We start from the raw sequence: 13,170 nt of genomic DNA on the forward strand, positions 1-13,170 counted from the left end.
TGTTAAATTCCGTTCATGGATCCCAGATGGCAGCAGTTATTAGGCTTCAGCTCATTTCTGAACTAATGAATGTCCTTCCACTTACAGTCTAAGAACTATGCGCTCACTGTCCCAGGCTCCATAGGTCCATCCGGCTTGAGTCTTTTGCCAGATAATTCAGTGAGCCCGAAATCGGATTCTCTGTGACCAACTGGCTTTAGACTTTAAGCCGCTAGGACGCTGAGACACAGTTGCAGCAGTATGGCTCGTTCATACCTCGGGGGTATGCCTGACAATATTGGTTTTTTTCTTTTCTCTGAAGACAAGGGAGAAAATAGTGGTAGAGCAATAGTATTGGGGAGTCATTGGCTAGACAAAAAGTGTATTGGGAGATGGGATTTGTTTTTTTCAATAATAATTCCACTGCATAGTTCCTATCACTTTTGCCTGAGAGACATGAAATACACACAGGGAAAACATGAAAGCTACACACCTGGGCCTATCTAAATTTGCAGAGGGAATAGTAAGCAAGCAGTAAGTTGAAAATACAAAACTTCGGAGATTGGCTTTCAAATACATTTGTAGTTCACGCTGAGGAGGGGGCAGCACATAGTGGCATTGATTGACATCACACTAATAAAGTGAAATCTACTACATTATTTATCTAGAGGCTTCAGATATTTGAGAAATTTTTCCGAGAGGGCACAGCAATAAACATTTCCCAATTAGTTTTTATAGCTATTTTTTAAAAAGTGAAATCCTCAGGCGTGTATCTGACAAGTTCTTTGTTTGTTCCTTACCTATAAAGGAGAGTTACCAAAGAATTTGTGGCTTCTGCCATATATTTATGCCCTTTTTTTCTGTGTAGCTTTGTCTTTTTTTTCCTCCTCTGGTCTCCTTCTCTGTTTCAACACATGCACCATACAAGAAAAATGGCACTTAGAGACTGGTAAGTATGAGCAGATGGAAAGATTCACTACAGTTGCCCAGAGCTGAGCTGGACTTGGGTTCTGTCGGTCACACCAGGTTCTGGACTTGCAATGACACCATTAATAGGTGTCAGCTCTAAAAACAGAGGAATAAAAACAGAGAGGAAAAAGAGCTTTGTGAATTGGCTGCTTGTTCTTCAGCAAGCATGCTGGAAACTGGTATCTTGAACAGCAACCCAAACATCCAGAGTTGCAGTTACAAAACTGGCTGTTTCAAAGTTCTAGCTAAGCAGAAACTGTGTGATAAAGTCCAAGGATGGATGTGAATCTCGCTGCAATCTGTCAGCACTGTGGAAGAGTTCTGCCCTTCTATTTCTGAAGCAATTCACGTGCATGGTAATAGGTCTTAGTTGAGCAACTTCATAGAACAGCAGAATAATGCTTATACAAAAAGAAGAAAAAGCCCAACCCTCCTCTTACTCCCTCCTTCCCCTTGCCTGTCCATATAGAGTGGTGAATGTCCGTTTGAAACAAACGCTGGTATTTGTAAGGAAGGTACAAAGAATGCTAACAAAACATATTTGCTCAATTTTTATTTCTAGCAGATACACCAGTATACTGAAGAGGATTTTTTGGTGTCTTGAAAACCAATGTGTTTCATCAATTTGTATTCCTGTCAAGCTTTTTTTTTGTTTTTTTAAAGAATTAGTATCTTACAGTAAGAGCTGCTCTGACAAGCGCCCGTAAGTTAAATGTGCATTGAGATCTCCTGAGGTGAAAAGCAACCAAAGCAGTGCAATATCTGCTTCCTAACTCTCATAAACAGCACAGATGCCACCATGATGAGAACCTGATTACAACATTGTTGTCCCCTGACCTTATTGCAACACTTTCTTAGTTTGTAGTGTGCGGGATGCTGACTTGCATCCCTCAGCCTTAAACCTTTGACCTGTCTATTGAATCTGTTTTGCCCAATTTGGATGGAGTATTACGATTTTTATCAAAGTGTTCTCCAAAGTCTTGACGTCTTCAGTTTGCCAGGAAATTTGTTTTCTAACCTTTGTTTCCAGTGTGCAAGTTTTTTTTAATATTATAATGCATACATATTGTATAGTATAAATTAATATAAATATAAACAAACACATAAATGTATAAGTGTGTGTGTAAATATATGTCTTCTGTGTGTGTGTGTATATATATATGTGACAAAAAATATTTTTATCTGGAGAGCAGGCTTTTCAAGTTATCTTCTCAGCAGTCATGGGGTTAGTAGATGATATCTTTCTAGAGGTGCCATAAGCATTTTCTTAGCAGCTTGAAATTACTTGAAGTGCATCTAAATTGTAGGAAAGCGTTTTCCAAATTTTTGTGGTGGTAAAGTACAGCCTCTTTTTTGGAACGAAAAAAAAAATTAATGATGTGGTGATAGGTTAATTTTTTGTGGGACTGAGTTAAAAAGCTTTTTAAGTTTCATCTAAAATAAACTGATGTTAAATATAAATAGTATATGTTATTCTTGCAGGAGTTGTTGAGGAAATTAGGGAGAGTTTGTGTCATCTTTTCTATTGCTTAGTTATGTCATGCGCCTGTTGCTGTTCAATTTGCAGTGCTCTCTGTTTACCATGGCAAAATGAGTACTCTGTGTGTTTCCAAATTTACAGTAATTTAGTCCCTCACATAATGTTCTTTGCTTAAATGTTTAGTAATTAGTAGAAACCAGGTAGAGTGGTTTTGACTGACTCATTTTAGATCAACTTGAGGATGTTTATTTTTCAAGCTACTGCAGATATGGTGTTTTTTATTTTCCAGCTTTATTTTTTTAACTTGTGTATATCCATCCTGCAGTGTTTTTCTTCTCTCTTCCCCACAGTTCGGATATATCCACCTACCCAAAAGTTCTATAAATAAATTTGAATGCTGTGTAAAATTGTTTTCTTCTAAGTAACAGATGCTTGGCCTTCTGTGTATACGTGCCTAGAGCGCTGGTGACATCCAGTGGCTGCAAAACACTCAATGACAACATTTTGCAACAGTGCAATAACATGCTTAATGGTAATCCCTGAGGAGATAGCTGGTCTAAGTCTATGGACACAGTGGCTGTTTTTGATAGCTAGTTTGGAGCTGACCCAGTTGGTCTTTGGACAGTTGGACTCTCAGCTCCTTCTTTTTAAGAAACTGTCTGATGGGTGTCACTGCTCACATGTAATTTTAAACGTATGCTGGTGTAGTTTTAAAGAGGACTTAAAAGTGATTTTTGTTTCTGTCCTTCAGGCCTTGCAGTAATGCACTCCCAAAGCACGAATCAGTTGGATGTGGGGAACAATCCCCGCGTGGGTACCAAACGCTACATGGCTCCAGAAGTCTTGGACGAAACTATCCAGGCAGACTGCTTTGACTCGTATAAAAGGGTCGATATCTGGGCTTTTGGGCTGGTCCTTTGGGAAGTAGCTAGACGCATGGTTAGCAATGGTAAGTATTTGGGACTCCTTTACTTGTTTGTAGAAGGGGTTAACAAATGGTAATTCATGGCAAAGCATCTGCTACCAAAATGCATAGGATGCACAGTAAAATACTGGACCTCCAAAGTGTTTTGATTCCTGACACACTGCTGCCTGTGTTGAAGTTGTTGGTACATTGGGTACAATGGCTGAGTATTGTTGTCATTTCTGTTCAGGTTGAGAAGAAAAAGGGTCCCCTGCTACATCCTAAACTGTGTTGAGAAATAATTCATACCAAATAGTCAGTTAAGTTAAAATTTTAGATCATAAAGTCTCTAAACTTTTTCCGAGTGTCATTAAACCATAGTGAATACATTTAGGTGGCTGTTTCTTGTGACAAAACCTAAGGAACAAAAGGAAAACGTGTAGGAAGTGAAGTAGTGAAGTGATCAGAGTTCAGGCATGCTCTTGCTTTACCAAGTTAAATGCACTCAGAAAGCAGGAGTTGGTCAAAGTACAGTTCTGCTTGGGAGAAGTGCCACTGCAATCCTGTTTTGTAGCGCACAGTGTTGCTTCGTGTTTCCTTGGCAAGGGAGTCTGAATTTAAGAACCTTTAAGCTGGGTATCTGTTGGTGTGATTTCTTGTGCTTGTCAATTCAGAAGTCCTCTCTGACCTGTGGACCTCAGACTGTGCTCTCTGGACCCAAGCGGACGGGAGAACGCAGAAGATGCCCTTCAGGCACGTTTGCAGACACTGGCAATGATGGATTGTTAACGGCGACATGTTTAAATCTGAGGGAATTCTGAATCGTCGTACGCGTTTATTTGCTCTGCGTCTGTCTTATCTATTCCCACTAAATCCAAACCTGGGGTTCGGTAACTGACATCACGCAACAGGTTTATCTTCTTCAGGAGAAGACGACTAGTCGTTTGTTTGCTGCAGTGCCTCGGAGCCCTGATGGCAGGCTGGAACCCCGCAGGGCTGGTGCCAGCCGGGGTGCCTGCCGGCTTAGGATCCAAGCATGAACTTGTTGGAAGGAGGCACGGTCAGAACGATAGGCAGTAGTCAGAGTGGCTCGAACTGAAGAATTGAGGGGGTTTTTTTGGTGGGAACTATCGCAAGTCAGAATGTGAGGGAAGTCTTTGGAGGAAAGGATTAAGATAGCTTTAGAGATCTTCTCAAAAAGCAGCTGTTGAGAGCCAAAGGAGGGAGTATGAGTGGTTTTGTGGGGAGAGGAGCAGTGAGTGCACAGAGGTAGGCTGCAGCAGGGTATGATAGTGAAGGCTTGTGGTAGCTAGTACAGGGTAAAAAAGCCTGGCTCAAATTTTAGTGGAAGTTAAGGTACTCATGCATGTTTCTCATGCATTCTCTCCCCTCCATTCCCTGACCTGTCCAAATGGTGTTATACTGGACTACGGGAAGTGGGGAGAGAGGACAGGCGAACATGCAGCAGCTCTAGAAGCAAACAAATATTGTTATTCTATTAAAGTACAGGACTTCTTCTAAATATGAACCTTTTACTTCATCTGTTATCTGTTGGTGGCCAAAATAATTTAACTGTGAGGGAAAAAAAAAAGGTATTGTTCCCTTGTTCGGGTAATTCTCAGCACAGCAGCCACAGGCAGCTAGTTGTCTCCAGAAACACTGCAGTGAGGCTTGCTAGGAGAAGGCTGCTGGAAGGTGGCATTTCTGAGAAGATTTGCAGACCTTCCAAGCTTTCTGTGAGGGGGGCCTCGAGCACTGCCCAAAGCCCCTGTCTTCTCTAGGATACTTACAGGGTGCTTAAACAAAGCTGACTTGGAGGTAGCAAAATGCATCAGGTAGCTCAGGTGGCTAATTTAAGCCTCCTTGTAAGCCTGAGAGCTTGCTTTGCTATCTTTGAAGAGAACCAAAATGGGCATTTCTCTGTGATCAAGAGAGCAGGGTAATCTGTGCGGGTGGGCAGCTGTTGTGGTGCAATTTAACTTGCAGGGTCCATAGTGAGCAGCTCCTGTCTTGCTGGAAGCTGGTGGCAGTCACGGGACCGACTGCAGGAGCGGAAGGGAACTTCCATAGGCGTTCTGCAGGGTGGCCAGAGCTGAGCTCATGACCTCGCCTGCCTTCTCCCTTCACTGTCAGAGGAGTTACTTGAAGACGTATGCAGCAAAAGGAATAGTTATTGTTCTGATACAAGAACATATGTCAGCTGAACATATTTGTGATCACAAAGTGTGATGATGGTCTCAGGTGAAAGTGTATGTGGTTAATTAGAGAAAGGAGGAATGTCTTGTGAATGCATGGTGTTAATTTTTCTTATGATGTACTCTGTTTATTGGCAAATGTATGTTGTAGGCAGTTATGAAGACTTGCTCATTGCATTTCCCAATATTTGGAGACCTCTGGGTTGCAGTTCACGTCAGTGTGAGTGCCTTGAGAATTTGAGCTGTAACTTCATTGTTTTCAGTTCAGTTTTATATTCTGCACTTTGTCTGTCTCAGCAATCTGTGAGAACGGTAGTTTACCAGTTGCCATAATATGATGGGCTTGCTGGGCAGGGGTTGATTAATTCACTGTGCAATAGGTGATGCTTGCTGCGATGGGAAGGGAAGCCAGCGCATGAGAGGAGGCAGTCGGTCTTCCTCTGCGCTGGCTGCGGAGGGACCGTGCTCGTAGCTGTGGGTGGCGGGACCAGCAGCGCTTACAGGGGTGCGTGCGTACACCTAGGCAGCGTGTAGAGTATTGTCTGTTTGAACGTAGCATTTGGCCTGTGTGATGACGCAACTTCACGTGTAAGCTTTTGATAAGTTTGTTTTTATCGCCAGTCTTGAATTTTGAGTAGTTCATCTGGAATCTCTCTTGCCACAGTGCTGTTTGGAGGCTGGTAATCCTTCGTGGAACATTAGATGTCTTGCTCTCTTTGTATATGAATATATGTTTATACTTATATATGCGCGTGTATACTGTACATAATATACATAAGAATACACAGAGTCTTACCTAGTTACCTCTTGCAATGAAAATTCCATGAAATAGTACCTATTATTTAAATATTCCCGTGTTGAAGTTTTTGTATGTATGTATTGCTGCAGTAACTGCAGTTCACAGACAACTTACCTGAGCTACTTCTATACGAGTGAGCTTAGATTGTGCTGGCAGCTTCACCAAGATGGTATGGAACTCAGCGTGGACTGCAGACCTACCAAAGACGATAGGTAATTTGATTCAGGCCGAGCTCAGTGCCTCCGTGGAAGCACTTTTCCCAGTAACAGAGATACGTCATGACATGGGTTGTGTCAATAAAGTCTTAAGTTTAAGACAACGGTGATACTAATTCCACAGTACTTATTTCCAGTTGCTCAGTATTTCTGGCTGTTGCCATAAGTAATTACATTTCCTTGTACTGGTTTGAAATGGAGTAAACATCTTCTCTCAAATCCAAGTGTTTAGCTGCGTGGAAATCATTACTTCATCAGGTGGTCACTCAGATAGCCCCGTTTGATTTGTAGTAAGACTCTGGGAGTGAGCGTGCTGAGGTCAAGGTAGCACGCTGGTGTGAACTGGGTGATGGTGTATCCTAGGTGGGCGAGGGGCACTTGTCAGTTACGTGTGCTAGAAATTTTTGCTGCTATCCCATGCTGATGGACACTTGTCATCTCTCATCTGCTGGGTGGAAATGCAGAATCTATTCCAGTGGGTCAGCCTGGTTTAGTACTTCAGTTTGTGCAGACTCTGAAGTTGTTGTAATCTGACTAAGAAGTCTGATACTTTTAAAAATTTTAAAATTTTATTTTTAAATTTTTGTATTTTTAATGTTTATTTTTACTTTTTTTTAAATTTTTTTTTTTAACTTATCTAATGGTCCTCAAGGTGACACAGTGATTCTCAGTACTTTTCTGTGTGGCTCAGTATAAGGAGGAAAATGTGGTAGGAAACTCCCTCGCCACAACCAAGAGTACTTGTGTATCGCCTTTGTGCTGTAGCAGGAGCCACTCGGCATTTCTCTCTGTACTTGAAAAGTGCGATTTAAGCCCCCAGATCAGTATTTTACTCTCTTTAAATAGACCAGCGCTTCTTCCTTGTAGAGCGGTTGTTCGCTGCTTTTGAATGTGCTCCCTTCCTAGAGTACAGTGCCTTGCATCTTTCCTTACCCGGTACCTGGCACTTACAGTTCTGTTCCCCGTGAATCTTCACTGTCGTTCCCAGCACTGTGATCTTGTTCAGTTTTAATAGCAACACCAGGAGCTGAGAGGTGGTTACTGCTCAAAGCCACCCCTGGTGCGTGATCGTCATTGTCTCTGCGAGGCTGTGTCTGTTGCTTCGGTGTTTGTGTAGATCCTGCTTTGCTCCAGCAGTTAGATTCGTGCATGCATAGGACAAGCTGACGTTAGAGTAACGAGGAATAAAGGTGAAGAAAACGCTGCTGTGTGTGAGTTCTAGTTGATTTGAGTAGCAAAAAGCCAGCAGCCCCAGGGGAAAAAAACACAATATATTGTAAATTACAGAAGTCACCTTAAAACCGTCCAGAAAGCGGCACGCTGAAGGTCGTGCTGACCGACTCCCGGGTCTCCCTCGTCGCGAGCGGCTGGCTCGCTTTCCCGGGGCAGTGGGCGAGGGAAGCGTGTCACAGTTCAGTGACAGTTCTGCGAGCGGAGCGGTGTGGGCTAGAGGTTGCAGTGGCTCGCTGGCGCTGCGGACGGGCTGCTGCGGAGCCAGGGGTGGTCCCGTGGGATCTGTGACGTTTGGCTGTGGTAGATCAGAGTACTCTAGAATCGCTCTATTGGAGTAAAGGCTAGACCCACTTCGTTTCGTATCTATTACCATGTCTTATCTGAAATAGCCAGCTATATACCCTATATTGGAAAGATCATATGAAAATAGTAAATTAGAGCCAGAGTCTCTTTTAGTGATGAAGTTCATCTGTAATATCCTAATGACCCTGGAAACATTTTCAGAGCTATATGACGTAGCTCTGAAGTTCTGCATTTGACTCGTATAAAGCCACTACTTTATCTGAAATGGAAGTAGAGACAATGTGGGTACACAAGAGGTTTTTTGTATTCTTGAGTTCTCATAATAAAGTTTATTCTGTGTTCTGGGGGGAAGCAGGAGGAGTGTAAAAGTAAGAGTTCAGCCCTGTAGGTGATGTTTGGTACATGCAATTGTGAATCGCTCGAAGGAGGAGGGTGGGCGATGCTTCTTTATGCAGCACGTAATATAGTCTGTCCTTCTGCACCCATGGCAGAATGTCATAGGGCAAACCCTGCAGCCTGCTAGTTACTTTGTTAGGGGAACTCGCTTGGGTAGCCAGATCTTTGAACTGTCCTGCCATTTTCTAAGGGAGCTGTAATTTCCTGAAGACCGTTTCCCTTTTCAACTAGTCATCAAAGATAGGGATTTACAGATTTTTACAGAGAATCTATGGGATTTTGATCTTCATCTCCAATAGAACAAGAAAACTAAATCCCAACCACTGTAGCAAAGTTTGAGAACCTCTTTTCAACTTCAGGATATCCAAAGCAACAGAAATTCTCCTGGATTTCATGTACATCTGACTTTGGGACAGCTGCCAGTCTGCTAAAAAGCAGTTTTACGATTGCTCTGCCCGTGTTTCTGCTGTACATAGAGGGCCTCATTCACTCGGTGTTTTTCCAAGCTGCTGACCCAAATGCCTGTCTTTTGAACACCGGTTTTTAAATTGGCTTCCTAAGAAAGTTGAGTTCCCTATAGATCATTTGTGAATTTAATCCACTGACGAAACAGTAGTGCTGCACGCATGCCTTAGAGAGTAGGCAAAAGGCTTTTCAGCCTGCCAGTTTTATGTAAGCTGGGTGACAAGTTGTGAGAGCACACACATAAACTCATTTTGCAACGCAGAATCCTAGGAAATGTGTTCAGACGCTGGTGCCGCAGGCTCTCAGGTGTTTGGCTTTGTGATGGCATGTGGTGCCAATTACCCTAGGTATTTTACTATTTTAATAACAAGAAATAAAATTACTTGAAGCACCAGCGTGAGGGTCTGTAGATGCTGACATGCTTATTGGACTCTTTCAGGAATCATAAAACCATGCAAAGTGTGTGGTAAGCTTGTTAAAAACCACAACGCAGACCTTACATTTTTTGTTAGTAGAAATCCCAGTTTCGTGGTAGTCAGTAAATTGTACCGACTACCAGTTTTGTGGTAGTCAGTAAACCTCCATGCATTATAAAAGATGGTCTTTTTGTGAATTTATTTCTCGCCATTTCAGCTCAAGCATCTGCAAAACGGATATAGTTCTTACTTTGTGGAATTGTAACATGAGCCAATTAATTAACATTTTGGGTAGAAAAAGCTGTTCCTATGATGGGAAATGCTATTCTGTTGTTTAATGGCTGCTTGACACGGCGGTGTTAACTCTTAAAAGATTTTTGTGCTTCTTAGATGGCTAGGTCATCTGTTCTTCTGTCCAGAAATGCTGTTTCACTGACACAGTCATTAAATAATGCCTCTTGTTTGTGTCTCACTAGGTATTGTGGAAGACTATAAACCACCATTTTATGACTTGGTTCCAAACGATCCCAGTTTTGAAGACATGAGAAAAGTGGTCTGCGTAGATCAGCAAAGGCCGAACATTCCCAACAGATGGTTCTCAGACCCTGTAAGTGGGTGTGCCGGTGGGTGGTTTGCAGAAGATACGAGCTGACCTTTCCTCTTTTGAAATAGTCACGAAAGTTATTTTCAGTTATCACTTGAGATTGAAATGATCTCAGTGCTACTCGTCAGGAGCATTACCTGTACAGATTTCAGAAGCATGCTGGCGCGGACCTTTACCTTGGAGCAGGAAGAAAACGCAATGAGCAAACTCAGGACTGTTAAGTCTGAGCTATTCACACATTAGCCTTTTAGTAGCATGATCTGACAATAACTATTTTAAAGCTGCTCTTCCTATATTATTCTCTCTCCAAGGGGAAATTTCTTTAAGGGCAAGGTAGCCTGTGTAGGCCTTTCTGTGGCTTATAAGCACGCAGATTTGGAACAGAATTTTGGTCTCTCTCCTGCCCTGCCTGGAGGATAAGGGACTGTTGTTCTTTTTGAAAGGCTAGTGCTGAAGTTTATTTTTCTTCATCAGAATCAGTCTGGACTTCCCAGGTTGACCAGCTGTTTTGTTCCTTATTACTGAAGCTGTGGAGGTCGGTTTGAATCTGTATGGCTGGCTAGGGCCAGCAAGGACGAGAGGTCCCATATATAAGCTTTTGGTTGTAGAGCCGTGACCCGTGCTGCTGCACCAGCCAGCTGTGAATCCCAGCCATTTAAAGCTGCTGTAGAGTGATTTCTTAATTAGAAAAAAAACAAAACTCCATTGTTTAAAATTACGCTAGCTGGTCACTCCAGTCAGCCCATTGTCTAGTTATTCTCTTGGTTTAACTGGTTTATCAAACTTCTTTTTTTTTTCAACAAGTGAAAACTGTATATTTGATAGATAGCAGTAAACTCTCTGTAGACTCTGAAAATGGGGTATTAATAAGGCAATAAAACCTTACTGTATTAGTGCTTAACCCAATCTAGTGCTTTCTTGGCTTGTGATTTGTGTACTCACATGCGTGTTTTGTTTTTTATTCTTTTCCCAGACATTAACATCTCTTGCCAAGTTGATGAAAGAATGCTGGTATCAAAATCCATCAGCGAGACTAACAGCCCTGCGAATCAAAAAGACTTTGACCAAAATTGACAATTCCTTAGATAAACTGAAAGCTGACTGTTGACCTTCTTCTCGTGGTGCTCTCCTGATAGGAAGGCATTTGTCTGGTTCAGAAGTAGTCTGGCCAGACAGTTTATACGATTGGTCCCCATGTGGCTACTTATAGAGGCAGAAGTTCTTATCAAGCCATCTGTTTGGGAGACATCGGAACCATATGGACTTTGCTCAGTGACTACAATGGGCATTTCACAAATGGTCAAGCTATAAGGACTCACGCTGGATGTACTGTTGCAAAGGTAGTGGCCTGAAGGAAGACAGAGAAATCCTAAGACAAGATCAGGGCATTAAATAATGGCTTTGAACAGCTTTTTTCTTTTTTTTTTTTTGTTGTTTTTTTAATTCTCCTAATCACTCCCAGGGTGAACACATGGAAGTGGTAAATTTTAATCAGCAATATTGCCTGTGCTTCTCTTCTTTATTGCACTAGGAATTCTTTGCATTCCTTACTTGCACTGTCACTGTTAATTTTAATGACATGACTTGCCAAAAATATGATTGGCTGTATACTACATTGATCTATGCCTGAATAATAGGAAATGAATTCGGTAAACTGAAAATGTAACTGTCAGATTTTAGCTGCATTTTACATGTGTACTGATGTTTACAATAATGCTGAACACTAGGAATTTCTCGTTTATACAAAACTTGCAAATTATTTATTACTAGTGCACTTGCCAGTTTTTTAAACTGTAAAATAAGTGCATAAAGTTAAAGCTTATTTTTATGTGGCCTCTTTCATGATTTCTTACACAGATGTTTTTGTAACACAATATAACCTGAAACATAAATTGTTTTCTGTATTATCATGTTACAACTCGATAGTCACATTTTAAGTGCTTCACATTTGTAGGTGTGTGGTCTGTAACATATTTTCAGTTCAAATACGGAACATATATATAGCCATTACCCACATGACATTGTGTCTAGTATCTTACTGATCTAGAAAAGGAAAGCGATGGAGGAATTAACTAGAATTTTAGGTCATGAATGCTGTGGGGAAAATGCATTTTATTTCTTCTAAGCTATATAATATGCATTTAAACTCTGCCAGAAAAATAACTATTTTGTTTTAATCTACTTTTTCTATTTAGTAGTTATTTGTATAAATTAAATAGAATGTTTTCAAGTCAAACAAAAGAGTGTTTTAGTTCTCTTACTGCCTGTTAGTAACAAAGGTATACTAATGCAGCAGTGGGTATCTCCAGTCACATGCTCGCAGGTGGATAGAGCTGGTCCAGGTCAATACTGGGTGGAACACCAAGGCACTGAGGCTGTTTGTCTGGGTGTGTTTTTCCTGTACTGAACTGGATCCCAAAATAGAAGAGCAGGGAACTGGTGTACTCTCTTTGGACGTGACATCAACCTCCTGGAGCATGTCTTGCAGAAGGAGGTATGTCATCCCCCAGCCTTACGGGGAAGGATTCAGCTTTGTACCCAGAGAACTGTGTTCTCTGCCTGTACTTCTTGATCCTCTCATCTTATTTCTTATGCCAAGTGGGGGAGTAACTAGGAAGTGACAGTGCCCTTTCATCCTTGGAAAAGAACTCCTTTATTCATGGGCTTGAAGTCCTCCAGGTAATCTAAGGACCTGGACAGTAATTAGCTGTTAGGACATGTTTCCTCCCTGGGTTAAAAAAATTCTCTGAGGTTCCCTTCTGTGCTTTGAGCCTGCCAGATTCTGCTCTGCTGTTTCTCTGTGACTTTTCCTTCTCAGCCCCAGTCTTTCTTGTCCTACTCCAGCCAAGTGGCGTGCCTTTCTTCTTCTACATTTCTAGTGTAGGAATAACAGCCAAGTTTGCAGGGTAGGTACTGTATGGGCTAAGAGAATGCATGGTACAATAGCTCTGCAGAGCAGACTGAATTGATTCCAGTTGCTAGGTCTCTTAATTATACTTGATGAGAATCTGAGCAGATCCAGTGCTGCAAAAAACATAGGAAAAGCGGGATCTGGTTAGTTTTTATTGTTTGTTTTTAATAGGAAGTCAAAAGCTCAGTTGCCTGAATGCATTCCGGTTTGCTTTAAACTGGTTTGTGTATGTCATGCGTGCTGGGCTAACTGTTAAATAATTGCAGCCCAGGAGGGACAGTATTTCAGCAGTGACTCGAGC

At 41.8% G+C, this 13,170-nt stretch overlaps 1 protein-coding gene across 5 annotated transcripts in view; it reads left to right on the forward strand.

Annotated features, from left to right (window-relative positions):
- ACVR1 (activin A receptor type 1) overlaps positions 1-12,199 on the forward strand; it is a 67,979-nt gene extending 55,780 nt beyond the window's left edge. For 3 of the 5 annotated variants that reach the window (XM_075152611.1, XM_075152612.1, XM_075152613.1), the window contains exons 8-10: positions 3,180-3,377; positions 9,831-9,961; positions 10,932-12,199. In XM_075152611.1, coding sequence (XP_075008712.1) covers positions 3,180-3,377; positions 9,831-9,961; positions 10,932-11,066 — 464 coding nt within the window. In that variant the 3' untranslated portion in view covers positions 11,067-12,199. Of the gene's footprint in view, positions 1-3,179; positions 3,378-4,006; positions 4,090-6,464; positions 6,539-9,830; positions 9,962-10,931 lie in introns of all 5 variants that reach the window. The other 2 variants (XR_012674021.1, XR_012674022.1) reach the window with 2 other exon arrangements.
- The last annotated feature ends 971 nt before the right edge of the window (positions 12,200-13,170 follow it).

Source organism: Calonectris borealis, chromosome 6, assembly GCF_964195595.1.
Source record: "Calonectris borealis chromosome 6, bCalBor7.hap1.2, whole genome shotgun sequence".
Classification (NCBI taxonomy): Eukaryota; Metazoa; Chordata; class Aves; order Procellariiformes; family Procellariidae; genus Calonectris; species Calonectris borealis.